Source organism: Dryobates pubescens, chromosome 22 (genome assembly GCF_014839835.1).
Source record: "Dryobates pubescens isolate bDryPub1 chromosome 22, bDryPub1.pri, whole genome shotgun sequence".
Lineage (NCBI taxonomy): Eukaryota > Metazoa > Chordata > Aves > Piciformes > Picidae > Dryobates > Dryobates pubescens.
In genome coordinates this window covers 7,497,501-7,512,920 of record NC_071633.1, presented here as the reverse complement: position 1 = coordinate 7,512,920, position 15,420 = coordinate 7,497,501, and the positions used below count along the sequence as shown (strand labels likewise).

General features: G+C 39.3%; 1 protein-coding gene across 1 annotated transcript in view; it reads right to left on the bottom strand.

Annotated features, from left to right (window-relative positions):
* Positions 1-4,494: 4,494 nt before the first annotated feature.
* Positions 4,495-15,420, bottom strand: part of ELP4 (elongator acetyltransferase complex subunit 4) — a 119,112-nt gene continuing 108,186 nt past the window's right edge. The window contains exon 11 of the mRNA XM_054172011.1: positions 4,495-4,640. Coding sequence (XP_054027986.1) covers positions 4,495-4,640 — 146 coding nt within the window. The remainder of the gene's footprint in view (positions 4,641-15,420) is intronic.

The window sequence follows — 15,420 nt, the reverse complement described above, 5'->3', positions numbered from 1 at the left end:
CAAAACAGGTCAGGAAGACAAATTTGTTTTGCAGTGGTGAAAGTGCCAGGTCAAGAACGATGCCCTCCACAAAGCAGTCCTGGTCTGTGAGTAGTAACTCTGAGATACTTTGATAATATGAAGAAGAAAGTACTAAGAAATGCAGAAAAGTCTTTTTCTCCGCACAACATGCTTTCCCAAAACACTGGCACTGAAAACTGCTTGATTTCACATCTAAACCAAAACAAGACCTCATTTCTCTTCCTTTAAGTCTAACCCCATGAAATTTCAGCAAGAGCTTTCTTCAGTGCTTTTGCTTCAGCCTGACTCCAATACAAATACCTGAAAGTGCACCAAAATTAATGTTTCAAGACTTTACAGAGAACACCTCTGATGCTGTAAGTGCTGAAAGTATTCTGAGACTGTGAACATTTTGCCAGCATAGAGTGAAGACTTGATTTTTCAGTTCTGGCTACATTTTGGATTTAACATTTACCTTCAATGCCAGAAGACATTAAAAAAAGAAAAGAAAACAAAGTGAAAAGCTAAGCAAAGAAAAGAAGAGAAAAGGAGGAAAGAAAAAAAGGAAGGAAAAGATAAAGAAAAGAAAAAAAAGAAAAGCAAGAACCTAATGTTTGTATTAGACAAGAAACTGAACAGAAATGGTAGTGGGATTTTTGGTTTCTTTTTCTCCTCCATTTGAGCTGCCTGTTTTCTTAAGATGAAGAGGATTCACTTTCATTCCTTTTTCTACCCAGGTACATTTATTATTGAATAAGCATCACCACATGCTCAGTGTGATTAAAAAAAGAAATGCAGGCCTTGCACTCAGGTAGCTCACAAGAGAAAATAAAGCCCCCAGGAGATGTCATGGGGCACAGTGCTTGCTTTCACCACCTCTTAAAGGCATAAGAACATCTTCTTTCCTATTTCTCTGTAGTGATGGATGATGTTTCTCCAGCACAGGCAAAAAAATAACACTTTATTGCACTTCTAATATATGAGCCTAGAGAAGCCCTGTTTTAATACCTGTGTATTTGTGTTTGTGCAATGCTTGTCATATAGATACATTTTTAAGGGCTATGTTTCAACCTTGTGGTTTCAGAGGACCTTGATTGATAGCTTACTTTCCAACACCAGCACCGTAAAAGACTTCTGTAATTAGATTTTTATACTTTTCCAAAAGCTGTGTTTGAAACTACATTGCCAGTTTACATTGAATTTAAAGATGAAACCAGTGGCGTTCTACCACATGTGTCAAATCTGAAGAAGCTGAATGCCCATTTTCAGATGCTTGTAGCTACTGTTACAGAGAATTGAATTCAGATGCATCCTTGAAATTGCTTTTGAGATTTCTTTACAAACATAGAAAAAGACTTACCTATCATAATATTCTTCTCATGTTCCAAATAGTTCTATTTTGAAAACCTCCACACAACAGAAATTATATAAAGAATTCTTATTTGACACATTAAAGACACAACGTTTTAAATTTCATTACTGCTTTCTTAACTGTGTGTCACAATTCTGTGAGGATCAGGTTCTTGTGCTGAAATGGGAATGTCTTCACTGGGATGAATGTATTGTTTCCCTGCTGAGTTTGGTGGTTTCAGTTTGTAGCCTACTAAAAAGTAGGAAGTTCTGCTTAAAAAAAATCACAACAAACAAAAAACCTCATACTGCAGTCTCTGCAGAAGAGAGCCCTCTGAGTGCAAGGAAGGATCACACGCATTTTCCATCCAAGCCAACAAGGGGGCTCTGAAGATGCAAAAAGAGGCTGTTGCAATGTGCTACCAACTTGTCAAAATGGGCTGCACCCCTTCTTCGATTACCTGAGCTGCACCCCTTAGTTAAATATTTGCCTTTAAGTCACGACAAGGAAGAACCAAAGGATATTGCACACACAGGAGCTTGTCATTCACAGAGTGGTTATGGGCGGAAAGTCACAGAAAATCACCACGTGAACACTTCTGCTTCCCAAGGCAAGACTGCTTTTGGCGCAATCAAGGGAATCTGCACTGTATCTGCTCTGCACCTACACGGTGTCGGGTAGCACGTACATGGAGTGTTTCACTGATGAGTTGACTGGATTAGCCAAGTCACTGTCATATGTTGTTGTAACTGATACAGTATTTTGGAAGAAAAGAAGAGAAAATTTTGCTCCATGTTTTTGCCTTAGGTGAACAAGGCTGTACATCTGTATACTCTAACACTTATTTTACAAAGCATGTTTAGTGACTCAGAAAAAACAAAAATTGATCCATATTTGCAAGAGGACTTCCCTTTATTATTCCAAATATTTGTCAGCTTTAACATTAACCTACCAAAGTTTTTGAAACCAAAGTCTTACATGCATAGGAGACACATATAGACGTGTGGAATACAAACATTACTCACTAACCATGTTAACTAGAAATCAGCTGTGACTTTCATGATATTTTCTCCCCTGTATGTTAAGTCAATGACCTATTTAAGTATGTTGGCAGCAATTTCTATGTCTTCTGACTTTACATTTCACAAAGAAATACTGTGTTTTGTGTTATTTACATTAAAAAGACATCCTACATAAAACTTCACCTTTGTTAAAAACCCCTTTTATCCTAAGTCTTTAAATTATTTCACGCTTTTAAAAGGCACAGTTAAGTATCTAATGAGAACTCCCATTCAATGTTACACATAATACAAAATGAGGGGAAAAAAAATGTTTGAGACATCAATGATAATATTTTAAACATATTGGCACAGGAAAGCAGATGTCTTTTTGCTTTATTAAACTGACAGTTCAGTTCTGAAACTTTATTTTGAAAAGGCTGAAAAAGGATTTGTGTCTTTAGAAATAAAAAAATGTAAGAGGCATATCTCAAAAATGTGGAAGAGAAAACCTGATTGTTACTACTAATGAAATAGCTGATGACAAAATAGTAGTCTTTTTGATTTTGATCACAAAAAATAAACTGGTAGTGACAGGATAAGATGGATAGATTTGACATCCTGGCAAATCACTGTCATTGATTCAATTATTCTAATTCAGAATAAAAGCTGTATACAGTATGTGTTTATGCTACAGTGGAGTTTTTTAAGTGATTGACATTCATCATATTAGTTAGACAGTTTTAAAAGCTATGTCTTTGTTTTACACAGTGTTGTCAAGGGAAAAATAAAGTAGAACCTGTATTGCAGGGGGAAAAAAAAAAGGCAAACCACTTAACCAACTCTTGGTTCCAAACCCATCAAAATAAGTTACCATTATTGCATCCTATTAACATGTTCCTTGAAGAGTCAGTTTCACTCCAGCCATGTAATACACTATTATAAAGACTAAATTTTGAAACTGTAATGCAATCTTACAGCTGGGTGTCTTGGAGGTTCTGCAAAGAAGAAGAATATTACCTTTCAAAATGGAAGTCAGCCTCAGAAGAAAGAACACAAACCACTTTCATTTACAGGTCAGCTTTGCTTTGCCTTTCTTTTGTGTGATGAGATACACACAGAGATACATGCAAAATAGTTAGAAGTTCACCAATTGTGTATCTGAGGGTACAGAAGCCTGAATTACTTGCAAAATCTGCCCTGCTTTAGACCAGCTTGCTGTGATACCCTTCCCCGAGCTCAAACGCACTCTTCTGGTTTTCTAGCATTAATGTAGCTGTCGGTTTGAATTTCAATCTTGAATTATGTCTGTTGACATAATTTCATAGTGCTGACTTCAATTGTTTAGGATTACTGTTTTGAGCTACATAAGGAAATCAATTCTTTTCTCTATCTGTAGTAAATTCCATTCAAGTGCATTTTAATACATGTAATAAGTGATGAGGCTAACTATAATATATTCTGATGCAACCCCCAACCATTCCTCGTGGCATATTAGAATAAAAATGATCTCATAGACTTAAAAATCAATTATTAGATATTCAATAAGCTAATGTAACTACTTCCTGAAATGTAAGAAAGGTATTTCACCTACAAAAAAGAATGTTTTAAAACCCATAACTGAGCAGTTTGCTTTTTGAATAACACATGACAATGAATTGTTTAGTTTCATTCCTTTATTTCACCAGACCATCCAACTTAACTTATTAAGCCATACAAAATAGAAAATGTAAGTATATAAAAATTCCACTGGGAAAAAAGATCTCTTTATTTTTATTGTAAAAACAAAGAAAAAAAATATTATAATGAAATGAAAGGGTAGAAGTGATTTTCATGTTTTAAGGGGAAGGAACAATATACTGTGTGTTTCCAGTTGAGCAGAACAATGGCAGGACCCAACATAACAGAAGCTTTAACAAAAAGCAAAATCCAAACACAACCAAAATTAGTAGAAAGAAATCAGAACAAAATAAAAACAAACAAAAAAAAAAGGAAAAAGAAAAAAAAGGAGGGGAAAAAAAAAAAAGAAGGCACCATACGATAACATGTATTTTTAAAGACTGCTGGGTCAAATCATTAAGAAAAATATTTATATAAGTCATTAACACTCATAATTAGAGTGTCATATAAATCTGAGTGAAGCTGCTAAGTAGAAATCACTAGAAGTCCAGGTGCTTCTTGCCCATGGCCATAGCACCACATCCTGAGCTCAGCAGTTTGGCGGATTCTGCCAGATCCTGTTTGCTTGTGCGGCTCACTGTGTCTGACAAGTCTGGAGGCAAATGCAGTCGCTGTGGCAGGAGATTTTCAGGAGGGAGAGGGAGAGAGAGATGGGGAGAGAGAGAAGAAAGAGAGAGAGGGTAAAAAAAAAAAAAGAATTGCAGCAGAATTTATTTTCCATAGCATATTTCAAAACACAGTCTTTTTCCTTACTGATCAATGTTTACCCACAGAAATGAAGCACTTCCAAGACGCTTTGTTAGGCTCACCTGGGAAGTTTTGCATGTTTTCAATAGACTGGATTCTGTGCATTGGAACAGATTTTTTCCTTGTGAAATTTTTCTTAACAAAATCCAAATTTGCTCGAGGTATTTAATTTAAAGCATTTTTCCTTTAAAAACAAGTGTTTTGCCTTTATGTCATCCCCTACATCAAATCCTTGGATTCCTATGGCATTACAGTAGAAGTTTGGTTTTATTTCAAACATGCATGCTTTGTGGCAGAGCCTGAAAAAAATGATGTGATGGTCAAAAGATAGAGAGGGCTCACCTTGGTTGCAGCATTATTCTCCTAGGTGTTTCTTCTTCATATTCCATGACAGTAAAACCAAGCAGTGGTAGTAGTTGCATTTGTATAACACAATCCTATATGCTAATCAAAGCTTGCTATCCCTTGTGAATTGCAGGAACATTTCATGCAGTTTACAGATGAGGAAACTACAGGTTACACAGTTGTCCACAAGCACACAACCCTTGCATAAGAAACCTTATTTTTCAACTAGGACAAAAATATTGCAACTCTCCCTCTGAGGATCTTTCACACTGGAGATATGTAAAAGACATGACATTGCCATTTAGCTTTTGTAAAACAAGGTGAAAATGAATGCAAAACTGAGGCTTTATTTGGCTAATTACTAGCTCTCTTTTGGACATGGTGAGTTACTGAAAGCTGGTCAGATGAGAGAGCCAAGCATCTTCTACACAGTGCAATAATTTATGAAACTGGTATCATGGAAGGAGCATATTTCTTGAAAGATTTAGTAGGTAAAGGCTAAACTGTGTGGCTCTCTTAAAATGCAGATACTTCTGAAGAGAACAGAACAGTAATGGCTGCACAAGTATATTAGGAGGCTGTGTGGACTCTCCCTATTCTCTGCTTTTGCTATGCTTTTACTTGTACCTCAACACTTAAATAGAGCTGCCTTTTATTCAATACCTTTGCAACTTTTGTAGGATAGGATAGGAATTCAATTAAAAAGCATAAGAAATAACTGTATTTACAGCAGGCTGACTGTTCATTTCTGGCTTTGAGATTGAAGCACCTCTCATGTTATGCCTAATTGCACAAAGTGCTTCCCACCACCGGTCACTCCTGGCTGTGGGCAGGTCAGGGAGAAGAATGTGAGCTGGGTTGTTGTCCTCTCCAAGGGAAGGAAGCACATAAAACAATGCATGTGGAGTAAGGAAAGCCTGTGCTCAGGGTGAGATGACATACCTGAGTGTTGGAATAGGAGAAATGTGTGTATTTCTCTCCAGCACTTTGCTTATGAAGCACAATTTACGTTTCAAACCAGCCCCACCCTGTACACACCGTTTACTAACCATGCAGCTCTTGCATTTTGCTGTACTAAAATCAGTGCTGTGGTATGGCATCCTTCACTCACAGTCCTTCCCTTATTCCTAAGGTTAAACACAGCTGTGGATCTGAACTGTGGTTCATGATGCCTAATTTCTGCATCAACACAACATAAACTAGGGCATGTGCCTATCTGCTGAGAAAAATATTTGCCGGTGTATAACTTGTGTGTGTGTGTGGGGGGGCATAACCACTGGAAAATGGACAAGGAAAAGCCAGAAAGTGTAGGAGAGCACCTGGGAGATCTTTCAGTCACATTTGCTTTCCAAAAAACCCCAGGGTACAGAGTATGTGGTGTGTGGGAGGTGGAGAGACAAAGGAGCTAATCCAGCCTTCTCCCACTTGCTGTTAGCATCTCTCTGCTTTTGCCATGGTGGGCGGAGAGGCAGCTTCCTCCAGGGGAGTTGTAGTACCACTGTCTTCCTCCTGGGCCCTTTTGCCAAGTATGCCAAATGGATTCAGAGCAAGGTGATGAAGGGCAAACCAAACTGAGACTCAGCAAACTCATCTTATGCAAGGACTAATATCACAGATAGGGGACAATATATACCCTGCCAGGGTGGCCTGGACTTGAAAGTGTTGTCAAAATAAATTAAAAAAAAAAAAAGAAGAAAAGTGATACACAGCCTCTTAAGACAACACAGTGTTTGCTTGCTAGCATACATTACAAAGAGAAAATAGATGTATAATTACTAATTTGTAAAGACTCAGAGAAAACAGCTGGAAATTAAAGATCCCAGACTAAATGGTGGGACTGAATTTGGCTTTTACAGATGCATTTGCTATGACAGAGTGTTTCATTAAGCACCCATATACCCTTCCTCCTCCATCTTATTCAGAGAAGGGGATGCACACTGTTCATTTAGTGACTGGCTACTCAGTATTTTGTTTCTTGTCACTGTTTACTCTGAACTCATCTGATGTTTTTATTGTACACTGTTCAAACCTTGTTCTGGAGACAGAATGGCTTTTCAATAGCACATGTCAGCAGACAGCACTTGAATGCTTCACACATACCAACTGTTATTTTCCCAATATTCTTGTGAGATAGGGCAGCAAGGTTACCTTTACTTTAGGGACAGAGAATTGAGGCACATAAAACACAAGCAAACAGTATCTACTAATTTCAGAAACACAAACTGAGTCATCTAGGACTTGCTGGTCCAGAAGGGTTATCACTGAACAGCATTTCACATGATCAAATGCTAACTTCCCTCTTGCTTAGCATTTCTTCAGGAACCCCAAGTCAGGCACTCAGAAAGCAGGAGACACTAAGAGTACAGAAATAAAAATGCTGGGTTGAAGTAACATAATCACAGAAGCCCAGTGGCATAGGCACATAGCATACCTTCCATGATATCCTTCCACCATCTTAATTATGAGCCCACCCCTCCTGCAATTCTTGCCCTCTCTATTATCCCACTTTCCAAATGTTCCAACAAATTGCTGGTACTCCAGGAAGCAAATTTCACAGCATATGCCATCTTCATCCTCAGATCAGGCATATTCTGAACAGTAAACCACACCAGGGTCCTCTGAAAACAACTGAATATTATCCTGAATCACAGCACACACACATGCACACACAAGCTACCTATGAATAAAGCCTGAACAGGCACTTCAAAGTACCATTCCTTACATTTTCTGTGTGCAGCTTGAAAATATAAACAGAGCTGCAAATATTAATCCTATTGAATATTTTAACACCACTACAAAAATAATCTACATTTTAAACCACCAACATACTGGAAAATTTGTTGCAAACTATTATACAGTCATCCACAGGTTAAACAACAGGTCTTTAGTTTTGGCATCAGCAGGGAGATTGAGGACACTTGAACTAAAGCAGCAAGTGAGTAGGCTGTGATCTGTTATGGACACCAACATTACAGAATGGACAAACATTTTCACAGATATTTGCTGACCACAGAGCAACAATCACATTTAAAGTCCCAGTTTAGGACAAATGTTTTCTGGTGGACAGATGACTCTGCTGTTTCTGAGGCTGTAACCTCCATTGCTTTCTGTCTCTTACTGGTAAGAACTAGGCTAATTTTGCTCACATAGGCAATCCTAGTCCTCCTTGCCCAGGTCTTCCATCCTGCAACCGGTCTTCATAACAAGAATGCCCCATTTCTGATTGCTCTCCCCAGCCAGTCTCAGCTTCCTGCTTCCAAGCTCTTAACTCCTGCTCCTGCCAGCCCTAGGTTTCTTCTGCCCATATTCTATCCCCTGTTCCCATTCCTAATGCTTAGGTCCAAATTCAGGGCCAGGCCACCCTTTCTTCTCTCAGCTCCCTATCTTTCTCACCTCCTATTTTGTCCTGCTCCTCTTTCCTCCTGTTGATATTGATCTGCCCTTCTCTTTGCTGCTGGTGCTGTTTTTGTGCCCTCTTCCTGCCCCTGCCCCTCTCCTCTGCTCAGCGTCCCCAACCCAGATTGCAGGCATATGCAGCAGCTCACTCCTGGTCCAAAAAGCAGACACATTCCTGGAAAAGGGTCAAGCTGAACATAGAGTGATGAGTGTGCCTGGGCCAAGTTGGGGGGATTTCCACAGGACAGTATTTACTCCTGGTATAAATGCTGGACATAAAATATTTATCTGAATTTGTTCTGCAAACAATTGCAGATTTTCACTAAAATATTCTAGTATGTGTGTAAACACGAAACTTCCTGTAGCCTACAGCAAGCTGGCAGGGCAACAGTATCCGAAAGCAAAATAATCATAGCCTGGCCAAAGTCAACATACAAACCAAAATAGGATCCTATAATCACCCTCCTTGTGATAATTTCTTAAAGCCTGCATCAAAGAAAGGTAAAGTTTGGCAGTGTGAAAACTGGTGAATGCTGGAGTAAACTTCCTTTATGCAAGTAATTGTGTTTCTGCATTATTATAGTGTGTTTAATTACATGACCACACAGTATTTCCACCCACTCAGGCTGTCAGAAATGTTTTAACTTTGGATCTTAGAATCTGACTCTCAGCATCACTCACTTGATGAAGAAATCAGTGGGTGTGGAAGAAGGCTACTACTGGACAAGGCACAGCCAGGGCAAGGGCACGATGTGAGTGCTGGTGCTTCCCACCCGCACTGCATCGGGCAGGTCGGGAAGGCTTTGAGGTGATAGGAACAATTACCCTGAACACAGCTAAGCACACAGCTTTAGGGCATGCATTACGAAAGGAAAACAGTTCAGACAAAACTTATTACATACTTTGCCTCTGCTCCTCCTTCTGCCTGAAGAAAACTTCTAATTACTTTATTTGTTCTCAATGAGGGGGGAAAAAAAGTAGACTGGGAAGATAAGAACAGGAGAGGCCAGAAGGGACACCGAGCAATCAGTTAGTCCTGTCTTAGCACTGAGGACCGAATACAGCACTGATGGCGTTCTTGTGAGACTGGGATGGAAAGATCCAAGTTGTGGCTAATCTAGGAACTTCCAGTGGGGTAATATATTTGGTTGGGGTGTAATTTGTTTTTCTGAAACCAACAAAGTAGGCAAAAACACTTGCAAGTGCTTTTGCCACTGTAGCTTATTGTATCACAGGGATTTTTACAGATTTATTATAAAAAACAGACTTTGCAATGCAAGACCTTTTTGTTTTTTTCACTCTTCAGTATTAAGAAGGCTGACGAGCAGTTTTCCTAACAACCTCTCCTGCTGCTGGTAAGCAGGTGTACCTATATTGGCAAAAATCTAACCCCTAATTTATTATATTTTTGGTAGCTATTGTAAGTGTAATACTGAAGGAAACACACACATAATAATGTGAGTGACGCAAGATCATTGAATCTCATAAAAAAGAGGTGCTAGTTTGTTCTTAATTTAATATATATTAAAATAACCCCACTGAAGTTAACCATGTTACTCTTCTAACACTTATATGAAGGTTTAACAACTGCAAACTTTTCACAATTGAACTTTATATAAATAATAGTAATAAATCTTTAGAATTCCATTTGTTTGGATCTTTCATTCACACACACACACACACAAGCTTATTAGTCTGCTATGGCTGCAGTCCTGCCTTGGGGCAGGGAGATGGGTTAGTGACCTCTCTAGATCCCTTCTAGTTCCATTTGCTACAACTCCATGAAGACTGAAGTCACCAAAGCCGAAGGGATTTGGTTTAGGGGGAGAGGGGGTGGGGTGGGGAGAAGAATTTTAGGAATGCTGGGAAAATGAAAGATGCAAACTCCTAGTTGGGAGAGCTTTATATCCTACTTATTCCTCTTTGAAGCAGAACTCTCACCATTCCATAAAGCCCACACAAGAGAGAACAGGAATGGTCTGTGGTACAGAGGTTGAGTTCCTGTTCCTGTTTGCTCGTAATGCAACCCTTGGGTTATGTCTTCCCTTTCATGTCTTTTTGCTATTACCTCATTTGTAATTGCCAGTAGTTATTTCTATTATTATAGTACCCAGGAAAAGACTAGGGGAGTTGGGGTTGCTCAGCCTGGAGAAGAGGCTCTGGGGAGTCTTAATAACAGCCTTCCAGTACCTGAAGGAGGCCTACAGGAAGGATGGAGAGAGACTGTTTGCAAAGGCCTGCGGTGACAGGACAAGGGGCAATGGCTTCAAACTGGAGAAAGGCAGATTTAGATTGGATATCAGGAAGAAGTTCTTTACTATGAGGGTGGTGGAACACTGGAACAGGTTGCCCGGGGAGGTGGTTGAGGCCCTTTCCCTGGAGATATTCAAGGTGAGGCTCAACTAGGCACAGGGCAACCTAATCTAGTTGGGGATGTCTCTGCTGACAGGGAAGGTTGGGCTAGATGACCTTTAGAGGTCCTTCCTGGCCTAGACTATTCTATGATTCTGATTCTGTACCTGTTCATGCAAAATGAATCCCTAAGAGATTTCTGATAGCTGAAGCAGTTCCAATAACAAAGGGAATAGAGACAGTTGTTGGGTTTTTCTATGTGCAGCATTAGTCACTACTTTTCAGTGACAGGAAAGTGCAGACAATTGTCGGAACAAGTGCTTTCATCTCAAAGAAAAACTCCAAGATGTATTAAAGACAATTTGCTACATGTGAAGGGACACAAGGGGAAGATAAAAATATCAGGAGGATTTACCTTCTTGAGAATGCCAAGTGTTTGAACCATGGAGTCCTCTAAGTTGCATGTACAAGTTAACAGATCTGCTTTATACTATAACTGTAGTCTCTGCATAATGAAGGAGCTTCCAATGTTATAAAGGGGTCTGGATTAATCAGTTCTGATTGTCAGCTATTCAAAGACTATGGCTGTTCAACTGCTTGTCTGATCCAAAATTCAGGGAAATACATGGTAGTCTTACAACCAGTAGTAAACACTTACATAACCTACTACTGTAATACTTATTGGTTCAACTCTTGCCAAGCACATATTGAAAGACTGTCTCTGTCCTGAAAAGTTTACAGTCTGACTACACTAAGTGAGTAAAAAGGATGAGGTGAAAAATGAAATATCCAGGCAGAAGGAAAAACATCATGATATATAAACACAGTATCAATGCCAAAGATTTTTTTTTCCTTCTAACTGAAAAAATACTGCATAGAAAGGTGACTGAAAGAGAATAGGCATAGGGGAAGAAATTACATGACAAAGGGTTGAAGTGAAGATCAGTGAAGAAAGGTAAACATGGAAGGCATGAGGAGATATATTATCTAAGTGTGTTATAGCTGAGACTGGAATACATTGTCTAAAGGCTGGAAGGAAACAATGTGTCATGGTATTATCTATGGCCAAAGCACGCAGAGAAACATTTCTCCTTTGGCTCTGCCCCATTTGCTGAATTTCTTCTCCCTGAGCTTACGTGAGAGGAGTGTGAGAGCCATGATGGAAGTCTGTGTAATTCTAGAGCTCTCAGGTTAGTCCGGATGGATGCTAATGTCAATGTCACAATCTCTTCCCTGATGGATTCATTCAACCTAATTGCAGCTGTCTACAAGTAAGCCGTTCAGTCTAACCTTATATTATACACTCAGGATGAGATGAGTCATCCTCACAAGTGCTTGCCCATCTTTCTTGACTATTCAGGAATCCTGGATGACTATCTTAAAAATTTCTTTATTTGGAGTAGAAAGGGTCAAGGAGAGGAATTTAGTCCTACAGCTATATGGAGCTGGTGCCTCCACTGTATCTCCTCTTCTGAATGGCCACAACATGCCACAAAGTACAGATTTCATATCAGACCACAGATGGCTCATTGGAAACATTCCAGGGTTGCTGGCAATGCCCACACTGCTCTACAACAACTTGGGTCTCTCTGCTGGGAAGCTTGAGAAGTGTTCAAGTCACTGTGTATACAAACAAAAGCTATGAAAGTGAGGAGGAGAGAGAAACAGCAGAGACAGAAGCATCTGTTCGAGGAGATTTAACATATTACAATGTTACTGTCACCCTCCACAGTTTCAGCTAGGTTGGAAAATAAACCAAATATTTGAGTTTGCATCCAAAACTGTTTGTTAAAGTTAACTCTAAGCTTCTGTCTCAATTTAAATATTATGTCACATTTCAGAAAACTCCACACACCCATTTAACCCCCACCATTTTATCTGAGGGTGTGCCACAACATGTAACAACTAGCAAAGTTTATTCTGCCTCTTTATAAAATTGTTCAGATAGATCCCTACACTTCACAGAAAAGTTGTACTCCAAGACAGGGAACTCACACTGGCAGGACTTCATTAGAAGAGTGTTTCAGTGCCTGATTTGCCAACTCAAAAATGAGGGACAACAGAAATGCAGACTTCTGAACTGAGCGGTTCCGCCAGCTATTACTAAATCACTCCTCACCGACAAGCTCCCATTGATTTCAAGTATCTTGTCTCTATAGATCTTATCAAATTTAGAGTTTAATGAAGTACTTTCCTAAGAAGTTCAATGGTTGCACTTGATGATTCCAGGGGCCTCTTCCAACCTAAATGATTCTATGATTCTAAGAACAGAAGACAACGGGAGCTGCTCTGACACTCTGGACTAGCCTATCCATGGGCTGCTCCAGTGATTTTTCTATAGTTTGTATACACTGACAGTGCTGATTTCCTCCTACAGATCTATTGCAGACATTGTGTGTACAAACACAGTATGTAACTATACATGCAAATGCACACATCACTTATGACTGCCTATGTGTTACTGATAATGGCCAATGTGTCTACCTACAGAATCTCTCTGGGGCATGCAGCATTGCTCTAGAAAGCCCTGAGACAGCGTGAGCTGTATTGTTTTACATTTGACTACACAATGCAAACCACCCATCCAGTATGTCCCTGAATACCTCTCTTCCAAGAGACAAGTGTCGCAGGTTTGGCAAGTTGCTGGTTATGAAGAAGGAGCGTGCAGAGGGACAACATGTAAATGCTAGCTGAGGGGGTATTGTTGCTTTATCCTGGGAGCAGCCCTACGCTCAGTAGTCTATTTACTTTTTTAGGTCAGCCAGAATTAGAAAATTTCCATTGCTAGGCAGCCCAGCACATCTGTGAAGCATTTCTGGGCGTTCAGACCTGGAGCACGCGCTGCCCAAAGGGAAGATTCATTGCCCGCGTTACAGGGCTGCCAGTCCCTCCCCCCGGACAGCACGAGGGCTTTGGCAACAGGGCAGCGCCTTAACTTCCTCAGAAACATATTACATGACCAGAACACAACAATTAGCACATTTGTAAAGCTTCAGGGATAGGAACAATTTAATACCTTTTTCAAGCAGACTAATTTTCTGGAGATTTTTCATCGTCTTCTCCCCCAGCCCTCCCCACCCCCCCACCCCCCGATTTCTCTTGCTCTCCTTTTAAAAACAAAATAAAATATTTTGCTTTTCATGCATGGACAAGTTCTTTGCTACAGGTATTTTCTCAGTCTGCATTGCAGGATTAGTATGTGCAGAGAAACACAAATTATTCAATCACTTTAAAACAGTGGTAGTGAAATGAGAAAGTGCTATGTAAGTGCAAACTATTATTACTCATCTCTGTTTTAAAAGCAAGTATCTTTTAGATAAAGAAACATAGTGCTGGTTTACAAAATCCTGCATGTTTATAAACCCAGGCTGCTAACCAGAAGACCTGTTTGTTTAGGTTTTCAGCTTTTCACAAGCTAGAAACTTCAGTTCTGCAATGGCAAATGCCACTGCCAGATGCCCCACACTAAGGCAAAATCCAGGCTGGAGGAGAAGAAAAAAAAGAGTATTTCTGCTATCACTGTCTTCTCACTCTAAAATCTGGCACTGATATAGAAGTATGTTCAGTTCCTGTAACTCCCAGGTAAGGATACCGACATTGCATAAAGCATATTTTAATACCTCTTATTTTCAGTACTAATCCTCCATGACTCATGAGGGCTATAGCTTAAAACTCCAGCTTACAAAGCCTTTTGTAGTATTCCTACCAAATAATCTTAGACTTCAGAAGTCACTGAAGTGTAATTTAATATCTGTAATATCGTCTCAGCCTGTTTAGGTATGAAAACATACCGTGGCATATTTCTACTCAGTGATTGATATTGCTTATAAAAAAACATATAAAAATCACACTGGTGATCAAGTGGTCACATTGACTACCCTTTGGCTAACCAATGCTTTTAAAGGTAGTTTAAGCACAGAATAAGAAGTTGCTGAGTAAAGGTTAACAGACAGGTCATGCTAATTCAGTTTTAAATGACTCTATAAAAGGCTGTAGGACTCAGTGTAAACTGAAACAAACATACTAAATACAAACAACATAAACTGGTATCACATTAAATGCAAGAATTTTGTGACTAATTGAGATTAAAATAAACATTGCTATTTATCTGGAAGCTGGGGGAAGGGATTGACTATTTAAGCAGATCCCTACATCAAGAATGTGTTTTGAACAGAAACTATATGTCAAATTATAGTTATTTGCTTTCAGCTGTTTCTAGCAGTTATTTAGTTTTGTACTTTTCATGTGTCAGTATTTTTTTCATTTCACTTCTTTATTCCCTACTACAAGTGAAGTCTCTTTAGAGCAATAAGATCTTTAAAATCCCTTTAGTGTTTAGAAATGTCAACAATTCAGTAGACGATACTTGATGAATAGGCCAGATAGAAAAACCTGCCTCAAGTTTTTATCTCAAGAGAAGTAAGGTGCTTTGAAGAGCACTTGATTTGAGATTTAGAAGCCTGCTGCTATTCAGCCAAACACTCTTGAGAGCTGTTAAGTCCTGACCCATAGCATGAAAACAGGCTGGAGGGAGGGAAGAAATACCAGTAA